We start from the raw sequence: 18,752 nt of genomic DNA on the forward strand, positions 1-18,752 counted from the left end.
AAACCTGGACTAAACCTGGACTAAACCTGGACTAAACCTGGACTAAACCTGGACTAAACCTGGACTAAACCAGGACTAAACCAGGACTAAACCAGGACTAAACCAGGACTAAACCAGGACTAAACCAGGACTAAACCTGGACTAAACCAGGACTAGACCAGGACTAAACATGGACTAAACATGGACTAAATTTTGACTAAACCTGGACTAAAGATGGACTAAATTAGGACTAAACATGGACCAAAACAGGACTAAACCAGGACTAAACATGGTCAATCAGTATTTCAGTTTTCTGCAGCTAAAACCTGGAACATTCTTCCTGAAGATGTGAGACAGGCCTCTACTTTGACGATGTTTAAATCCAGGCTCCAAACTGTTCTGTTTATCTGTGCATAAGACTTTTAAGGTTAATTTCATGATCACTATTTATGTTTGATTTGTTTGTATTGTGGTTTTAAACTCCTTTATTGTGTAAAGCTGTGCTGTGAATTACCAATTGTACAATTTTGTTCCTGCCAGTCGATGTCTAACTATAAATAGCCTAAACTCTGTCTCACACGGGATGCTCCCCACTGGTCGGTATTGAACCCACCTCTGTCTCTGCCGTTCCCTCCCCACCCTCTCCTCTCCTCCACTCCCCCCACCCCACCGTCCTGCCCTGTCCTCACTGCTCTCCCCAGTCCTCTCCGAGTGGGTTTTTTGCGGGGCAGTGCACACAACCCCCCCATCCCCCTTTGCTCCAGCAGTACTCCAGCGTGCCGGCCCGCAGAGGAATAAGGCAGCACAGAGAGCGGCGGCCAGCGAGGATTTGGTGAACCAAGGAGCGACTATTAGGGCCAAACCGGGACCATGGCTGCTCCGTCTGCCCTTCTGAAGACCTGGCTCCTGCTGCATGCCCTGTGCCTGGCTCTGGCCCAAGTGGTGAGTGTATAGGGGGGTATAGGACTGTAGAGCTATCCTTTGAAATGTTTAGTGACTGTGGAAATGTACGACTCCTGAAATGTGTGAGAAAATGTAGGATTTTGATGGTTAAGACGTCAAAGGTCAGGTGTACTGTTGCCATTATGTACACTGGAGACTGCTCTATGGGAATATTATGGATTACTACATTTCCTGTGGATTACTTTTTCTGATGGACTTTGGACTATGTGAACTTTTCTTCGATATTGTGACGGCTACAAGGACAACACTCCTTTGGATCAACCTTTTGGATCAAGCGAATAACTTGGAAGAATGTGGAGCTACTTGTGTTTTTTGATATTATTTCTGGATTTTTAAAATATTTTTTCTGAATGCTTTTTTAATATGAAGAATTTTTTCATCCCTGTGGATTTACAGTTGAGAGGCTTTGGAGATTTCTAATTGGACAGTGGGGGGTGGTGAGGGGCAGGAGGTAAACAGCGCTGGTCACATGACCCCTCCCTCCACATTCCTGCTGAGGCTTCTGTTTCATCTTTCACCTTTACAATAATGTCAATTAAGGCTGTTTTCTTTGTTTGTCGATCATTATGATTCTTTTTGCTAAAATGTCATCTGTATAAATGAGTTTTACGGTTTTAGAGAAACTTCCAATGAACAGGGAAGTTAGAGATCATCACATGACTGAACTTTTTTATATGATTTGTTTTCTGGCAGACTAGTGTGTTTTAAAGTTATGTTTTTCAATTTTTTCCACAGGCATCTGCTAAATTAGTTCACATTAGCATGTATTATACTTCACTAATTGCACTACACCACCACATTATTAGCACTAAATATATGTATATGTTTTTTTTCTGTTTTTAGAGAGGTCCACAAGGACCACCTCAGGGCCCTCAGGGTCCTCAGGGCCAGCCCGGCCCCCCAGGCCCCTCTGGCACTCCTGGCTCAGACGGCATAGACGTGAGTATCCACCGCAATGTGCCCGGCAGGTTGGCTACAAAGAGCCGCTTTGTGCAGGACTGATACCTGCAGAGTTCCGTCTGTAATGTTGAAGTCTCACCTGCAGAGGGCAGTGTTTTAAAAACACCGGGGCACAATGAAGCTCTGTTCCCAGCATAGAGAGAGCTCTTTGAGAGACCTGGGCTAATACTGTGGAGTTTGTCGCAGTAATGTGATACATTTGGGATGTGGAGGGTTAATGACACACAGCTTGTGCAAACACTGAGGGGATTCTGCAGAGAGAACTGCTCTAGTATATTGGAGTATATTTCAGTACATTTCAGTATATTTGAATTTACTAAAAAACACGAAAACGAAAGAAAAAAGTACCTGTCATTACTGTTTGTGTTGTCTTGATTTATAAGGTTCTATCTGATGTTTTTGTCCAAACTGAGTTATTCAGGTTTAATACAGATTTCTTAGGGTTTGGTAATTATTTATGTGTATATGAGCAAAAACCAAAGATCTCAATATCTCTGAACTACCCAGAACGCAGATATAATTGTGAATCGTGTAATTCTTAGTCTAATGCGTAATATCCTACACATCTTCATTTCCATAATAATTGGATTAGAAAATGATCATTGGCCAAACACTATACAGCATCTAATCTGTGTTTGTTCTTTTCATCAGGGAGACAAAGGACCTCCTGGGCCTCCAGGGCCTCCTGTAAGTTTGCTCCTGTGTTGGTAACATCTAATTAGACATTTTATTATTATTCATGACTTGCTGTTTTGATTCTTTTTAGGGTCAGAAAGGTGAGCCTGGAGAACCTGGAGTAGATGGAGTACCAGGAGAAAATGGCATTGATGTATGTTTGGCTTTAACAACACACAGAATACACACGACATCTCTACTCAAACCTTCTCTGCAAAAAAGCTTTCACCTAAAAACCTCTCACTCCAAAACATTCCACTGAGGTTTAGTCTTTAATCAGCTCTGGAATCTTTCACCTTGTTATCCCTGTCACATACTTTACACTGTCAACTCCAGCTCTAATATAGATTTGGACTATTTTAGGTTTTTAAATGATAACATTTTGTTCCTCTTCATAAAGGGTTTGATTGGAGCTAAGGGGGATCGTGGTGCTGTGGGAAGTCCAGGTCCTAAGGCAAGTCTGTTCTCCATATTTCCATATCCAAGTATTTTTTGCCTTATTTTGGTCTAGTGACATTTATCATCATTTGTAGTTTTACTAATCTAAATCTGCATTCTTTATAGGGACAACCTGGACCGACTGGAGAGCCCGGTGCCCCTGTGAGTTTATTTCATTCCCATCCCAGTACAAAATATAGTCTAAAAATTAAGTACAATGCATTGAGCCTTAACTATAACATAATGGCTCCAGTCCCATGGCGTACCAATTTAGTCTTTGCTTGAAGTCGCATTAGCTTTCTCACAAACACACTGTACCACAGCTGGTCTCGTAGGGCAACCTCCAGAGCTGCTACTTCATGCTTAAACGACCAACTGTAATTTACTTCACATTATAATCTGTAACTAATTTGCTAAATGAATCTATCTTTACCATTTAGCACAAGGCTGTTCACCTCATTATTACCAATCATGCATAAAGCAGCAGAAGAAAAGTGAGGACGCATGTGTCCACTAGATGGTGCTCTATGTCCATCGATTTCTGTGTTTAGTGGCTGTATCAGTGCTTGAGTGAAACAGCATTGGTTAAATCCGCTCTTTATCTGGTTCACATTGTACCCAGAGGGGACATCTGCCCTGTGGACTCCTGCTCCTTGAGGACGTCTTGGCTCATTTCATTAACTTGTGTATAATTAATTGTAACACACATGGGTGGGGCTGTGTATTTTGTGTCTTAACGTTCCTCCAGCTCTGTTTACCCAGTACCCTGACACTGTATAGTTTATATGCATTAGTGTAGATATTATTAATTAACTTCCACAAATATTAATTGATACTTTAATGGACTGGTTCCACTTGTAATTCAGTAATGCAAACCTTTGTCCCCTTTGTGCAAACAGGGACTGGGCCTTCCTGGGTTACCGGTAAGTAACTGGTACACTACACTACATTTATCACTTAGCAGTTTTTTGTTTCACTGTGGCATTATAAATACTTGCGGGACTTCTTGTCTGTGTAGGGTGCTCCGGGGCCAATCGGTCTCCCCGGTGAGCTTGGACCAGTTGGACCTAAGGTGAACATTTACTTTACTTCCGTCCTGTGACAGATTCGCAGTAGCTCATCTCTTTGTGTTTTTGTCAGGGTCTCATGGGTCCACCTGGTGCTCCTGGACTTCCTGGTCCTCCTGGAAAGCCAGTAAGTGACTCTTTTCAACGCACGTGTAGATGTGTGTATATACTTGTAGACATTCTTACATAAAGGATTAGATGATGAGGAAAGACGTGTGTATGATTTTGTGTACTTGTACTCAAATATGCTCACAACAGACTTTCACACAAGTTTGTTTTTACCTCTGTCTACTTTTAAAAACTCAATCCAGACTAGGCAAGTTTATTTGTATAGCACAATTTGTAAAATCACATGTCAAAGTAGAGGCCTGTCTCACATCTTCAGGAAGACTGTTCCAGGTTTTAGCTGCAGAAAAGTGAAACGCTGATTCCCCACGTTTAGCCCTGGTTTAGCCCTGGTTTAGCCCTGGTTTAGCCCTGGTTTAGCCCTGGTTTAGCCCTGGTTTAGCCCTGGTTTAGCCCTGGTTTAGCCCTGGTTTAGCCCTGGTTTAGCCCTGGTTTAGGCCTGGTTTAGACCTGGATTAGTCCTGGTTTAGTCTTGGTTTAGTCCTGGCTTTGTCCTGGTTTAGCCCTGGTTTAGTCCTGGTTTGGTCCTGGTTTGATCCTGGTTTGGTCCTGGTTTAGTCCTGGCTTAGTCCTGGATTAGGCCTGGATTAGTCCATGTTTAGACCTTGTTTAGTCCAGTTTTAGTCTCGGTTTAGTCACGGTTTAGTCACGGTTTAGTCCTGGTTTAGACCTGGTTTAGACCTGGTTTAGTACTGGTTTAGTCCTGGTTTAGACTTGGTTTAAACCTGGTTTAGACCTGGTTTAGTACTGGTTTAGTCCTGGTTTAGTCCTGGTTTAAACCTGGTTTAGACCTGGTTTAGTACTGGTTTAGTCCTGGTTTAGTCTCAGTTTAGTCCCGGTTTAGTCCATGTTTAGTCCTGGTTTGGTCCTCAGAGTGTGAAATGGCTCATATGGCTCTAACATGTGGGAGATGTACTTTGGGCTGTGGAGAGTATTTTACAGGATCAGATGCTTTAACACTTTTATATCTTTAATGTGTAAATGTTTCTCTGTGTCATGTTCTGACTCACTGTTTCACATTATGATCGATGTGTCAGTGTTTGAGTGTATTCATACTGTGTTATGCCGCCTCTTGACCAGGTCGTCACTGCAAATGTGAAGCTGTTCTTAACAGGCCTGTTACGATAACACATTTTGAAGTGCGATATTTTACTGAAGAATATATAGACGATAAACAATAATGTTGAAACCAAACCTTAAAGCAGAATTGTTCTCCAAAAAGTATTGTAAATGTACACTACTGTTAAAAAACATGAGCTGCAATAAATAAATAACAGAATGAAATACAGTTAGTTTGTGTCCAAAATGAGGCATAGAAATTCATCATTCAACCTCCCACAGCTTAAATCTCATTGTAGTACTGAAAAAGAACCAAAATCTTCCCACTACTGCAAAGAAAAAATCCCACGATAATTATTGACCCCCCAAAAATTACTTTAAGATTGTTCCATGTCTCATGTGCTGAATGATAAGTCGATGTAGTCATTATCTTGACAGAACCTAATTCTCGTTCGACTTAACTGGTAAAATAGTGAATAAATCCATTTTTAAAAATATAGATAAATAAATATGCAATGGGCATATGACACCATTGGCCAGCAAATTGGTGTTTGCCTTTGCATTTTCCCACCTAAACTGCACAGTTTCAGGCCACACACTGACAGCAGTGGAAGAAGTACTCAAACTTATACATACAGGAGCGAAAAAATACTCAAGTAAAAATAAAAGAATCACATGAAAAAACTGACCTAAGTAAAAATATTAAAATAGCTGTTTAACAATGTACTTGAAGAGTAAAAAGTACTTGACACTAATTTTGAGTCTTACAAAGCTTCAAATGCAAATGAAACAATTGAGTTGTTTTTATTTGTATATTTTTATTTGAACTAAGGACATATTAAAAATAAACCCTCAGCCTTTTCAGCAGGTCTCAAACAATAATAAAAATACTTTTACTTCACTACATTTAGAGCTGGTATCTGGCACATGTTTTAACTGGGCTGAAAAAAGTAACAGCCTTTCTTCTAGACTCAGTGGGTGCTTCTTGGGTGGAGTTTCCCCTGAGCCATGACGGGAGTGTGTTTGTTTCATTTGTATAAGTAAATAACCTCCCATTAGATTTGTGGAGAGCTTATCCGACTGTAGCGTGAATGCATGTGGCCTACTTAATGTGCATCCTGTCCATGAAGGCAGCAGCAGAGGGATGGAGTCAGGGAGCGCTGCGTCAGCACTCTTCAGAGTCAATGTGCTCACACTGTACAAGTCTAATAAAAGACCACAGGACGTTTTCTACAGTTTTGCCCAACTGGTGATCTTTTATAATTATATCATTATAGCATTATTGGATTATTGTATTAGTGACCAAACTGTACACTTCAAAATACTCTGTTGTTTTGTCCTTTGTACAACTCTTTTCCTTTCCTACTGTTGACCAGTAACAATGACTTTGATAAACTGGAGGAAAGCTGTATGTGCTGTGTCCGTACAATGAGAAACTCCAGCCACATTATAATATAGAAAACATCTGAGAAAACTGCTCGTGCAGGTCTGATTCATTGGTTTTAACACTGATTGTTATTTTAATTCTTAAGTTCTCTTGATCTTGTTTGAATAAGTGGTCAGTGTCTTTGTGCACTCAAGTAGTAATGTGGCTGACTGCAGGAAGGGCATCCGGGGAAAAAATCTGCCCATTGATCAGGGAACTGGTTTAGCAAAAAAGGGGAGCAGACAGGTGAAAACACGGATGATTTAAAAATATCCCTCTCTGACCCCTCAACTTTCAGCGCTGCTTCAGGCTGTAGGTGGTCTTTTTAAAATACATATTTTATTTGACCACAAAACTGTCTGTGTTCTACCTTCAGGGTCCACCTGGAAAGTTCATCGGTGGAGAAGAGGGGAGCGCAGACTTCCAGGTAAGAACAACTCTTTACAGTTCTGTGTCACATTCATTTGCTCTCCATAATATATATGTATTTCCTTTTTCTACAATAGTGTCCTCTTAACTGTCCAGCAGGACTGAAAGGCCCACAAGGACTACAAGGAGTCAAGGTGAATATCTAAACACACAACAACAAAAACATAATAACACTATTTTCTCTAACTTTAATGAACTACTCTCCTCCAGGGGCACAAAGGCAGAGCTGGTATTCTCGGAGACCCAGGAAGCATTGGCAAGACGGTGAGTGTATGACCTTGTAGAGCTGAGAATAAGAATATCAAGTATTTGTAATACTTATGTGTTGGTATTTCAAAGCCTCTTGTAAAAATGTGCTCACATATAATAAATATTATATTTGGTGTAAATATGTAAAGTAACATACTTTGGTTGTTTGCTTCACATACAGCAACAAACAGGCAGTTGCACATTTAACATTTGGCAAATTAGGCTGCAGTAAGAAAAAAACAAATGGCCTGCCAAACTAGCAAACTTGCAGTTAACTTAATAAGCAAGACATGTTGTCAAATGTTTACATATGTGTAGATAAATAATAGTGTAGCTCTGTGTTTTTTAGAAAAAAAAACAACAACATAATTCAAGGTGCATGTTTGATTAAACCTAGACTGAAATATTTCAAGAGTAAGTCTGACATTTGGCAGATATGTAGATCTGGTCTAGACCTTCCATGTACAGTGTTCTGCACGTCTGCCACACATGCATGACCTGCAGGAACAGGGATTAGCTCTAATGAAGCCTCCTGCGGCACATGACTGGCACTAATCTGGGTGCGATTAGTCCGGTCTGGTCCTGTTCTACAGTTCTGGTGCAGTGGAGCAGGTACATGAAGAGGCAGATGAGAGAGGCAGAGCTCAGCAGGCCCCTCTCACCTCTCTGTATTCAACCTGGTTAATGAGCATACGGTGAGCTCCCAGGGAACAGCCAGCAGAGCCCTAAGAATTAGCCTGTGATCTTCCCACACAAGGAGCCTTCAAGCTGCTCTTAGAAGCTCAAAAACACTCTGCTCTGTGGGTGAGCACTCTCCTAGTCATGGGCTCAGAGGTTTAGTCTAGTGTAACGATATTCACCTCTTTACACATATCTCACAGCTATAGTACAGTGTCTAGAAAGAAACTCCATAAAATGCTGTTTATGGTCATGTTTACATTTGGTCAATTTGCATCTACAGTGTTTGAATAAATTCTCAGTGTGTAAAAGTATCACTCAGGAAATAAAATGAGAGCTACAGTGGCGCTGTCAGTAAGCAGCCGCTCGAGGCGCAGACCGTCTCCACAACCATTACACTGAAGTGGCATCAGTAAGGGCATCAGTAAGGGCATCTGGCATAAAAAATCACCTTACAAAAAGGAATTTGCCAATTTCCTTTTTTGTTTTAAATTTGAATGAAGGACAAATAAAAAGTTGTAAGCAAGTAAAACAGTTTTATGTTAGAATGTCCTTGTTTTAATTCAACTCACTGAACTCCTCTTATATATGAGAACAAAGGTCTTTTTCGTGGAATATACTGAGCAATCTTGTTTGAAAAATCCTGAGAAGAACTCTGAAAATCTATTCTCAATTTCTTCTCAAGTTTTCCTCTTACATAATCTACTCAAATAACTTGTGTATTTTGTGAAATTTCTGCTATCCATCATGTGTAGTTGCAGGCACCTGTTCTGCAGGTGTGTGGAGAGACTCTAACTAATCACCTTGATCTCATTTCCTCTGTCTTGTGTAGGGCATCAAGGGAGAGATTGGCATCTCCGGGGAGCAGGGCATCCCAGGACCCCCAGTACGTGTATTATTTTGATTAGCGGTTCACCATGTTTCATTTGTAAAGCAATGAACGTACTCGACTTTTTACCTTTTGTTGTTTTTTTTTAGGGTCCAATGGGTCTCAGAGGTTATCCCGGAATGATGGGCCCTAAAGGTGAAGCGGTAAGTATGTTTTTTTCATTTTTTTCCAACATAGTGATCATAAAGTTTGTGGCCTTCTTCTCTTTGGGCACATGGCTCCTCTCATACTTAGAGATGAGCTCCATGGAGGCACAGTTAGACCTGCCCCTGCTGCACAAACATCATCCATTACCAGCAATGGGGACATATGGAAATGATGCTAGCACAAATCTCTCCCCTCCTCTAATGAGTTGGGGTTGTCTGGGTCCACGGTGCCTCCATCTGTAGTTAATGATCCACTGTAGCCATCCGTCTTACTGTTAACATTAGCCGCGTTAGCCAAGTTAGCAACCCCCGGCGCGGAGCCAAAGCCAGAGTGGTGTTGGGGAACTCTGTGTTTTGCCTATTAGTGGAGTGAAGTGAGTAGAACATTAATTATGTGTTTATCACAATGAAGAGTGGGCCACTGTGACTTAGCACCTTGGCTAATCCAAACTGACGGATTTATATTCTTCTTCAACAGGGGCCGCGCGGTTACAAGGGCATCACGGGACCAGTCGGCATTCCCGGACCTCCCGTATGATCACTCAAAGAATTCTATTTAACACCGCCAATAAAAAACTAAAACATACTCATCTTCATTCTGTCTAAACTTCATTTCAGGGTGAAGAGGGCCCTCAAGGACCACCCGGTGAGCCAGGCGATAAAGGAGACAAAGTAAGTGCTTGGTCAATATTTTTTAGTTTAGTTCAAGGATCAAGTTATCTCTTCTACTGGTACAGTTTTAGGACTGCGTAGGTCTAGTCGTGTTTGATGGCTCTGAAATAAAGTCCACAAGGGCAGATTGAGATGGTTTGACTTTGGCAGAGACGATAGAACACATTCGGTATAAAAGATGCTTCTAGTGCTTCTAGGTCTAAGGGATCACCAGATGCGTTGTTGTGAAAGACGGCATAGGATATATATATATATTTAATCTTGTATATTAAAAAGAAAGAAGTCTTCAAAGTCCATTCTGCCTCTCTTCATATGAAAGTTAGATTGATGTATCAGTGTTGTTGAAAGTACCTTTACATGGTTTTGCTTTTTGTTGTGCAGGGCGATCGCGGTATCCAGGGGCCACAGGGAGCAATGGGCAAAAAAGGCGAGAATGTGAGTTTTCCCAGCTCCATGTGGATCTGCTGATATTTGACAAGAATAACAAGTACATTTTTTTGCTCTGCTCTTACAGGGGCTGCCGGGGATTGATGGGAAAGATGGCACACCTGGTGTTCCTGGAATCAAGGCAGGGGTTACCAGCTTTAGAGATGAGCAGTGTTTGTTTTTTTTGTTTTTTTTACTTGTGACAGAGGCTTTTCTAATGCTGATTTCCTGTGTGTAGGGTGCCCCCGGTCAGGCTGGCAGACCTGGCCCACCTGGACCTCAGGGAGCCGCCGTGAGTGATCCTGGATTCTATGTTTATTTAATCAGCTTTGTAATAGCTAGGGATGGGACAATAAACAGTAACACTGTTTATCGTGATAAAAAAGGTTGACAATAATCGTTCGTGGGACTTTTTATATAACCATGATGATCGGCGACAAAGATAATCGTCATGTGCAGGAAAAAAATACTTATCCGCAGGGGAGTTGACGGGGGGACAAAGAGGTCTGTTGTCTCGAGGTTTAGGGGCCCAGAATTGGACTCTCTTCCTATTAATTTGTATTAGAGGGAGGCCCATGTGAAACTTCTTGCCCCGGTCCCCCAAAATTTCAGTTGACGGCCCTGCTCATCCAGAATATTCTCCGCTAGACTGTAGTTAAAATGATAATTATTCATATCCATAAAATTTTAAACTGTCAGCAACTTTAATAATTATCGTGATATAATCCAATTATTTTAGCCATGACAATCGTGACACCAAATTTCAAAATTGTCCCAGTACAGCATGGATGTACAGCATGGAGCACAGGGTTAGTCCTACTGCTTTGTTTTTAGAAGTAGATGAAATGTATTCCCCAATAACACAAAATTTACAGCAGATTTATTAAGTGGTTTACAAAAACAAAATATTGACTTAGTAAAGTATAAGGCTCTAGCTGATGAACAAAATGATGCACTAAATTAGTAAAAATACAGCTTAAAAGGCTAAAACTTTGACACAAACTTTGATTATGTCATCGTTACTTTAATCAGCGTGTGATCAAAAGGGGATACGCAGCTTGACATACCCTTTAAATAGTGTGTTTTTCTTTCTGGGCAGTTATCCAGAAACAGTGACCGCTCACCTGCGCACTTTAGAATTTAAACCACCTTGAAATAGCATTCCCCGGACCAACAATTTATCACAATCATAGCGGAGGCTGTACACACACACACACACACACACACACCTCTGTGGTCCGTAGGCTTGTGTTTGTGTTTGTGAGGACACTGCTCTGATCAGGGTGTAATGGGCCATGAGCGTCTCTTTGCTGTTCGGTCACTGCAGTCCCTCTAACACTGCCCTAAACTCAAACGCTATTTAGCCTGAACTCTACGCATATACACTCACATAACTGCACGAGTTTGTATCCATGTGAGGGTAATTAAAACATCCCTGCATCAGCGCAATATTGTGTAGCGCCAACATTTGAAAACAGAACATGTTCATAAAAGTCTTCGAAATATATATAATGACTGTGTGTTTTAGGGATTACCTGGAAGTCCTGGTACGAAGGGTGGACCTGGAGACAAGGTAGATATATGTAATCGATATTTATTTTTATATTTAACCTGGTAACATGTTGCTTAAAACTTCACAATGATGTCCTTAAAAAGAAAGTGGATATACACACAATTTAAAACTTTGTGCATATTGTTTAGACGCAAAAAAAAAAGCCAAACTAAACCGCATGTTGTATTCGAATTCCTATTTTTTTCCCAAGTTTTGTAACTTTCTGTTCTCTTGTTAGGGAGAAACTGGTCCGAGAGGTCACGTTGGCATGGCTGGCGCTCCTGGACCACTGGTAACAACTTCAATTATTTATACTGTATATCCGTGGACCATATTATGTGACGAGTTTATATTTTGTGTTTTAGGGTGAGCCTGGTCTTCCCGGAGAGGCTGGCATGGAGGGAGTCCCTGGGCCAAAGGTACACATTACGCATTTAGGAATAACAATTAGTTAAATTCGTAATGAGTTTGGAGCTTAATACTCACTGTTACGCAGGGAGACAGAGGCCAACGAGGAGCTGTGGGCGAACCTGGACCTATTGGGAAACCTGTACGAAAACAAGCTATTTTACTTTCACATGTTATAGTCACAAATCTTTACATAAGTGTCCATTTTATATACTTAATACATACTTAAATGTGTGTCCTATTAGGGAAGTAAAGGGGAGCGAGGACCTATTGGGATTCCAGGACCTCAGGGAATCGGTGGAACCAAAGGAGACAAGGTGTGGATGTTTTTTTTTAAATTCATTTTCTTTCTTCATCTTTCGTATCCACGTCTGTTGCACTGCACTCATAAATCTCTACTTTTCATTTATTTGGCATACACAGATTTGTCCATTGGGGGCAGTGTTTACCCAAATATTAAACCCATACTGTCCAAGATGCATTAAAAGCAGAGGGTAAAATCATATCTAAGCAACCATTTCTTTTTCTTAGCACTACAAAGAGCCAATTTCTCTTCTCTGATCTTGCAGCCTTGAATCAACATAATATGTACTTTTTATCTTTTGTCCACTGCATGCAAACTCACTGTGGACTTCTTTCAGGGTTTCCAAGGAAAGCCTGGGTCAAAGGGAGATGTGGTAAATTAATCATAATAATTATAAAGTCTGTATTTTCGAATGTACCAAACTACTCTCAACACATTTTTTTTTTTTTCCAATTTAAGGGTGACCCAGGTGTCGAAGGTTTAGCTGGTGAGAAAGGTGAAAAGGTAAAATAACACTACTTTTTTTATTACTAGCGTATATTCAAACAAAAATTATCATAATTTCTCATTACATTTGATTTGTGCTTGTGAAAAATGTCTTTGCTGTGACAGGGAATCTCTGGTGAACCTGGACCCAAGGGACAGGTGAGTCATTCCTGCAGATATCACGATTTCTTGTGATGTTATGTATTTACTCTACTCTCTACTCTATATTTGTTTACAGCAAGGAATTAGGGGCGACACAGGGCACAATGGTCCGACTGGTGACCCAGGCAAACCGGGAGATCAGGGTCCACCAGGCCTGCCCGGTCCTCGGGGACTGAACGGGGAGCGGGGAGTGCCAGGCATGCCAGGAATCCCCGGATCACCGGTAAGTCTGGTCTACTCTCCATCAAAGCCATAAGCCCGTACAGATGCACAAACAATGCGCAGATTGATTGCCAAGGCAGACAACAGCTGTGTTCCTGTCATCCTCCATGCTTCTCTCCTCCAGGGACGTGACGCGTCAGACCAGCATATCATCGAGGTAGTGCTGAAGATGTTACAAGGTGAACATCTAGACCTAAACTTTGAAGGACAGAGTCATTAGTGCTGTTTGTTTTAACTTTCATCGGAGCTATAAGAGGATATCAATGTGCCCTTTTATTAACTGAACTTTATGATGCAGAGAGGCTAGCAGCAGTAGCAGTGAGTGCCAAGAGAGCAGTGCTGGGAGGAGCAGGTGTGATGGGACCTCCAGGCCCCCCTGGTCCTCCTGGTGCACCTGGTGGTCAGGGCCCTCATGGACTGCCTGGGCCTCGTGGTATTCCTGGAATCATTGGAGCTCCTGGACAAATTGGAAACACAGGACTTAAAGGTGACTAACCATGTGATTACCAGTAAATGTGTTTTGACCTATAGTGACGGGCCGAGCATAATAAAATGTGCCCCTTCCCCAAAGGAAAAAGAGGAGCGAAGGGAGACAGAGGCGATCCAGGTAAACCCCATCCAGGACCTCCCGGACCACCTGGATTACAAGGTAACACGACCACTGCCCAAGTGCACTTGAGTGCCGTTTCAATGTAAATTGGTTTCTAAACTGGCCAAATGGGGACCAGGGTAAAGCCAAAGGACTTTGTTTTAAAGCTTTCACCACACGAGAGTCTTCTCAAAGGCATTTTAAAGCATCATTAACTCCAGTCATTTAACAGATGCTCTTGAAAGTAATAGGATTGCAACAGTGCACACTATCTTAAGTGGGAGAAGACACAGTCACCCAGGGTTAATGTATGCACACACATCTGTGTAATTTAATGCCACTCCAAATATTCAGAAGACCTGTTTTAAAGCAGGAATCTATCAGTTTTGATCATTGTCAATCTCAGTGTACAAGCTGGCTAAAAATGTACCTGACTACAGGTCCTCCTGGTGTTGATGGTGTGGCTCGGGATGGACGGCCTGGGGAGAGAGGACCTCAGGGAGCAGCTGGAGAGCCTGGTCGGCCCGGTAAAGCCGGTCCACAGGGTCTCCCAGGATACTGTGAGGCTGCTATGTGTCTGGCTGCATCAGCGTATACCTCTCCACGACTACAGGAGGCAGGAAGGATCAAAGGACCCAATGTTTAGAGAGCGGCCTTATTGGCAATAAGTGAGACAGGAGGAGAGAAACCAAGAACATGAACGAAGGAGAGACCACTCTTCTTGAAGATGGACAACATCCAGGTGGAGGGGACCGTACACAGACTGGATGTAGTGCCCCTTTCATAAGTGACGATCTGACGTTTTGACTGGTGGGACTTATTTTGATCTTAATCCCAAACATCACCATGACAACAGCAGCTCATAGCCTCCCACTACCTTCTAAATTCTCCAGTGTTTTGGATGATGCCAGAGTCAGTCCTGCCACATATCTACTCCGGTTTCAGCAGTGAAAAAGGAGCGCTCTTGATGTCACCCACTACAGAACGAGGGAGCTGAGGTTATCGTGGTTTAAGGTGCTTTTCTTCCCACAATGCTTTATGTGTACCATTTGACCTGATTAAGTATTTTTACTAGACCAAACAATAAAGGACATCTGTACTGTACTTTGTTATCATGAGTATTTGGACCGTTATGTCTGTAAGGTTAGGCCAAATCCCTTACTTACCTCATGAGTACTCCATCCCCTCTACCAAGTCTCATTTTAGAAACTAACTACTAGTTTTATCTTTGCTCTTGTTGCCTGGCAACAGTGTATCCTGACAGGCCCTCCCATCTCCCACAATGCAGTGCTGTAAATCTTTGTAAATGTGTGTTGATTATTATGTAGAGAAAAAAGAAATGGGTTATGATATGCTCCAACAAAAATCCTGTGAATGACCTAAACGAGTAATAAAAAGAACTTTTCCAAGTTTTTCACTTTCAACTGGATTCAGAGTCTCGATGTGCTCTCTATGCCACTGTCGACTTTCACAGGCTCAATTATGTTTATGGACACAAACTATTTATTGTTCTTAATCATCTGTAAAATGATTGTTTTTTTGGTTTTCAGGGCCTGGACCAATAAAGAGGAAACTTTTGTAAAATCCATGTTTTTTCTATCTCTCACATGAGAAGCTATACGGCTCAATATTTTTAAAGCTATATACGTATTTATGGTAAATAAAATATGCGATTACACACTTAAATGGCCCATGCATATGTGTTTGCAGTGAAGAACAACCACACTTAAACACATACACCAGAGTTTTCTGTGGTTCATGTAGCCCTGGTGGTGTGTATGTCTCTTCTGCAGTGTTAATATTAGCTTACATTCTCATTTTTGTCCTCCTATGGGTAAGATCTTGGTTAACGTATAATTGCAGTTTAATTTCCTACGTCTTGAATAATAAGATTTGAAACTTTACCAAGCGTCCTCCATGGACGTATTGATGACTTCTGTCGCCGTGGCTCACAGCATTTAGCAACATTTTATTTGCGTAAAGGATAACGTATAGCTCTTTGTGTGTAAAGACATTTCCAGATGGTATGAACCAGATGATGATTGAAATGGCAGTAACATGTGGTGGTGTTTCTATTGAAAACTACTCTCATTATCATTGTGTAAGATGGCTGAGGCTAAACGTCAGAGCCGGGTGTTGCGTGCACAGTGAATAGCCTTAATTATAGTGTTTTTCTCTTCAAAGTGACAGATGGCTTTAAGAAACTACTATTCTTTATATTATTTGAACAGGATGTTTCACATTTACAGTTTCCATTTAACGCTTGATGTTAAGTAGCAAAAAGATCAAATTGGTCAAACACAAATAAATCATTTCTCATAAATAACTTGCCAACTAACAAACTGATTTATTTGGGGGGGTGGGGCATTTCCGATGATTTTTTGGCATTTGTCTTTTGTCAAATATTACAAAAGTAAAAAATAGCCATAACACAAATATATACATAAAATATATACAAAATGATCTGATTTTGTACCATCAAAATGTACCACAACATTTACAATTTCTAAGTAATATGGATGTCACAGAAATGAATGGCAGGTGTAACATACAGTAAAGGCCTAGTGCACAGTACTAAGCACAAGTGAAATAATAGGTGACACTGGTAAAAACACAGCTGTGTGAACGTTCATAGTAAGAATACACTGCCACTTAACAAAAGGCCTTTGTTCCAGTGTGGCCCTTGAGTTGGGTGCTTGACAGTAGCTGCTTTATTTTAATATTGATGAGTGATTTAATGATAATAATCCAGGATGTGTAGCTTGTTTTTGTCCTTCCAGCTCTTTGCATCAGTCCTTTTGGATCCCTCTGTCCTTGACTCTACCAGGGGCCCTTCACAGGTGGACCTTTAGGACTGTACTCTACTTGATGGCTCATACAGTCCCCTGGATTACAGCGGCCATCTTTTCCCTTTGAACCAGGTGATCCGGGAGGTCCTGGGATCCCAGGAACGCCCTGTTGGCCTACAGGTCCTGGAGGTCCCATCTTTCCATAACCTGGAGGTCCTGGAATACCTGAGAAGACAAGATGAACAGATAAAAGGTAAAAATGCTTCTTGTTTAAAATGGTTGATGAATTGTCTCAAAAAGTTTCTCAGTTAAGAAATGTTTAAAAAAAACAAACTCCATGATTAAATATAGCTCGTCTGTTATCAGCAGAGAGCTGTAGGATGAGAAAGCTATGCTAATCCTAGTGGCAATCAGCACAAGCGTTTGTTATTATGAAATCCAACTCAAAGCTGGCAGAAAACTCAAGCATCAGGTGCAAGTTGCAAATGCATGTCAAGCATAATAAACAATGTGACTGCAGAGTTACTCATGTCCATGGTTCAAATCTGTTACAAAGAAATATGACCAGCCAAGGTCAGAAGACAAACTAAAACAAGTACATACATGTTTACATTTACCTACGGCTGCAGCTGACAAAAGACATTTGTGGTTAACTAATGGCAGGCTCTGTGCACTGATTAATCGACTAAAAGGGGGTGGGGCTAAAGCTCTCAAACTTTTCAGGATCTCGCACAAATCTATATATAGAGTAAATAAAACATCTGCATAAGTGAAGAGCCAGATTTAATTGTTCAGTCACTCCCAAAACTCAAGCTAACTGGCTTCATGCTTTCTCCTCTGTTTGTCCTGTATATGTATGTGTGTATATGTGTGTATATATATATGTGTGTATATATATATATATATATATATATATATATATATAATACATTTGTTGTCAACAAACATGAAGTCAACACCATTCACTGATTAATCAACCAAAGGACTATATTCATAATATTAATATTATTTTGCTTGTTTTTTTACCTGGTGAACCAGGAGGTCCTACATCTCCCATTTCACCAATTCCTTTATCTCCTTTTTCTCCTGGTGGTCCTCGTGGTCCTTAAGACATATAGGACATAGGACAGATCAGAAATATGTTCCAACATTAAAGAACAGTATTTGTGAATGATGCTCACCAGCTGGTCCTGGTCCACCGGGCCGGCCCTGTCTGCCGATGTGTCCGGGCATGCCGGGGGATCCAGGGGCCCCCGGACTGCCAGGGATCCCATCTTTACCTGGAGGCCCGGGGCGCCCTGGAGAAGCCACCATTTCTACTGGCATCTGCATTCGGGACATGTAGTAGGCCATTCTCTCTGAAGAGGGACACATTTAGAGCCAATTTAACATACAACAATAACAATAGAGTAAAAACTCCCTCACCATCAAATATCTTAATGACTTGCTGCCGTATGAAGTTCTTGATTTCGTCATAGTTCACCACAGCCTTTAGATAAAGAAGTTACAAGAGCCAACATTAACCAGTGAAGTTAATTCAAATATCCATGATTTACATGAGCAGCTGGAGCTGCCACTGGAACAGTGTATTTTTACATAAATCTAAAACAGTTTTTAAATGTTACACAGTGACACCAGGGTAACACAGAATGTAAAGTTGTTTGTAGCTTACATCATTTCCTGGTATTCCTGGTGATCCAGGTGGTCCGGGGAGACCCTCTGTGCCAGGGCTTCCTCTCTCACCCCTGGGCCCCGCTGGCCCCACCATGGGCTGTGCGTCTTTGCCGTGGTACCCCCCACCTCCAGGAGGCCCTGGTCTGCCTCTTTCACCTGGTGGCCCTCTCTGACCAGGGGACCCCGCTTCACCCTGTGCAAAAAAAAGAAGTACCACTACATATAGTGCAGTCTCACTGACAGTAGTAAACAGTGTATGAAGAAATGTGTGAGCCCGCTGTCCTGTCCTGTCCTGAGTCGTGTTTCCTGGACATGGTCAAATCTGACTTGTGATAATGACTTTAATTGACACACTTCAGTGTCAGCTGATTAGATCACTCACTG

The 18,752-nt window shown here is 41.5% G+C and overlaps 2 protein-coding genes across 2 annotated transcripts in view; one reads left to right on the top strand and one right to left on the bottom strand.

Moving 5' to 3' along the window:
• Positions 1-666: 666 nt before the first annotated feature.
• col9a2 (procollagen, type IX, alpha 2) lies at positions 667-15,489 on the top strand. The gene is made up of 32 exons (XM_055225230.1): positions 667-921; positions 1,786-1,881; positions 2,554-2,589; positions 2,669-2,731; positions 2,978-3,031; positions 3,142-3,177; positions 3,915-3,938; positions 4,034-4,087; positions 4,156-4,209; positions 7,070-7,120; positions 7,200-7,256; positions 7,333-7,386; positions 8,882-8,935; positions 9,028-9,081; positions 9,563-9,616; positions 9,703-9,756; positions 10,138-10,191; positions 10,271-10,324; positions 10,421-10,474; positions 11,711-11,755; positions 11,973-12,026; positions 12,100-12,153; positions 12,231-12,284; positions 12,388-12,459; positions 12,784-12,819; positions 12,906-12,950; positions 13,059-13,091; positions 13,171-13,317; positions 13,441-13,495; positions 13,615-13,803; positions 13,888-13,965; positions 14,346-15,489. The coding sequence occupies exons 1-32, from the start codon at positions 850-852 to the stop codon at positions 14,549-14,551; spliced, it is 2,097 nt and encodes a 698-aa protein (XP_055081205.1). The 5' UTR covers positions 667-849; the 3' UTR covers positions 14,552-15,489.
• A 743-nt stretch (positions 15,490-16,232) lies between these two features.
• The window catches only part of col16a1 (collagen, type XVI, alpha 1), a 72,735-nt gene continuing 70,215 nt past the window's right edge, over positions 16,233-18,752 (bottom strand). Inside the window, exons 66-70 of the mRNA XM_055225207.1 lie at positions 18,367-18,561; positions 18,120-18,183; positions 17,876-18,052; positions 17,721-17,798; positions 16,233-16,919 (exon numbers count right to left, since the gene is read on the bottom strand). Of these exons, the coding sequence (XP_055081182.1) occupies positions 16,726-16,919; positions 17,721-17,798; positions 17,876-18,052; positions 18,120-18,183; positions 18,367-18,561 (708 nt within the window). The 3' untranslated portion in view covers positions 16,233-16,725. The remainder of the gene's footprint in view (positions 16,920-17,720; positions 17,799-17,875; positions 18,053-18,119; positions 18,184-18,366; positions 18,562-18,752) is intronic.

The sequence above is a fragment of the Periophthalmus magnuspinnatus genome, chromosome 11, assembly GCF_009829125.3.
Source record: "Periophthalmus magnuspinnatus isolate fPerMag1 chromosome 11, fPerMag1.2.pri, whole genome shotgun sequence".
Taxonomy (NCBI): Eukaryota; Metazoa; Chordata; class Actinopteri; order Gobiiformes; family Gobiidae; genus Periophthalmus; species Periophthalmus magnuspinnatus.

What these genes read in the sequence shown, in the direction of transcription:
- col9a2 (XM_055225230.1), top strand. Translation starts at nt 850, where the DNA reads ATGGCTGCTCCGTCTGCCCTTCTGAAGACCTGGCTCCTGCTGCATGCC. An exon ending in TGGGAAGTCCAGGTCCTAAG is followed by an intron (nt 3,032 to 3,141) that starts GCAAGTCTGTTC and finishes CATTCTTTATAG; the next exon opens with GGACAACCTGGACCGACTGG. An exon ending in AGTGCTGAAGATGTTACAAG is followed by an intron (nt 13,496 to 13,614) that starts GTGAACATCTAG and finishes TTTATGATGCAG; the next exon opens with AGAGGCTAGCAGCAGTAGCA.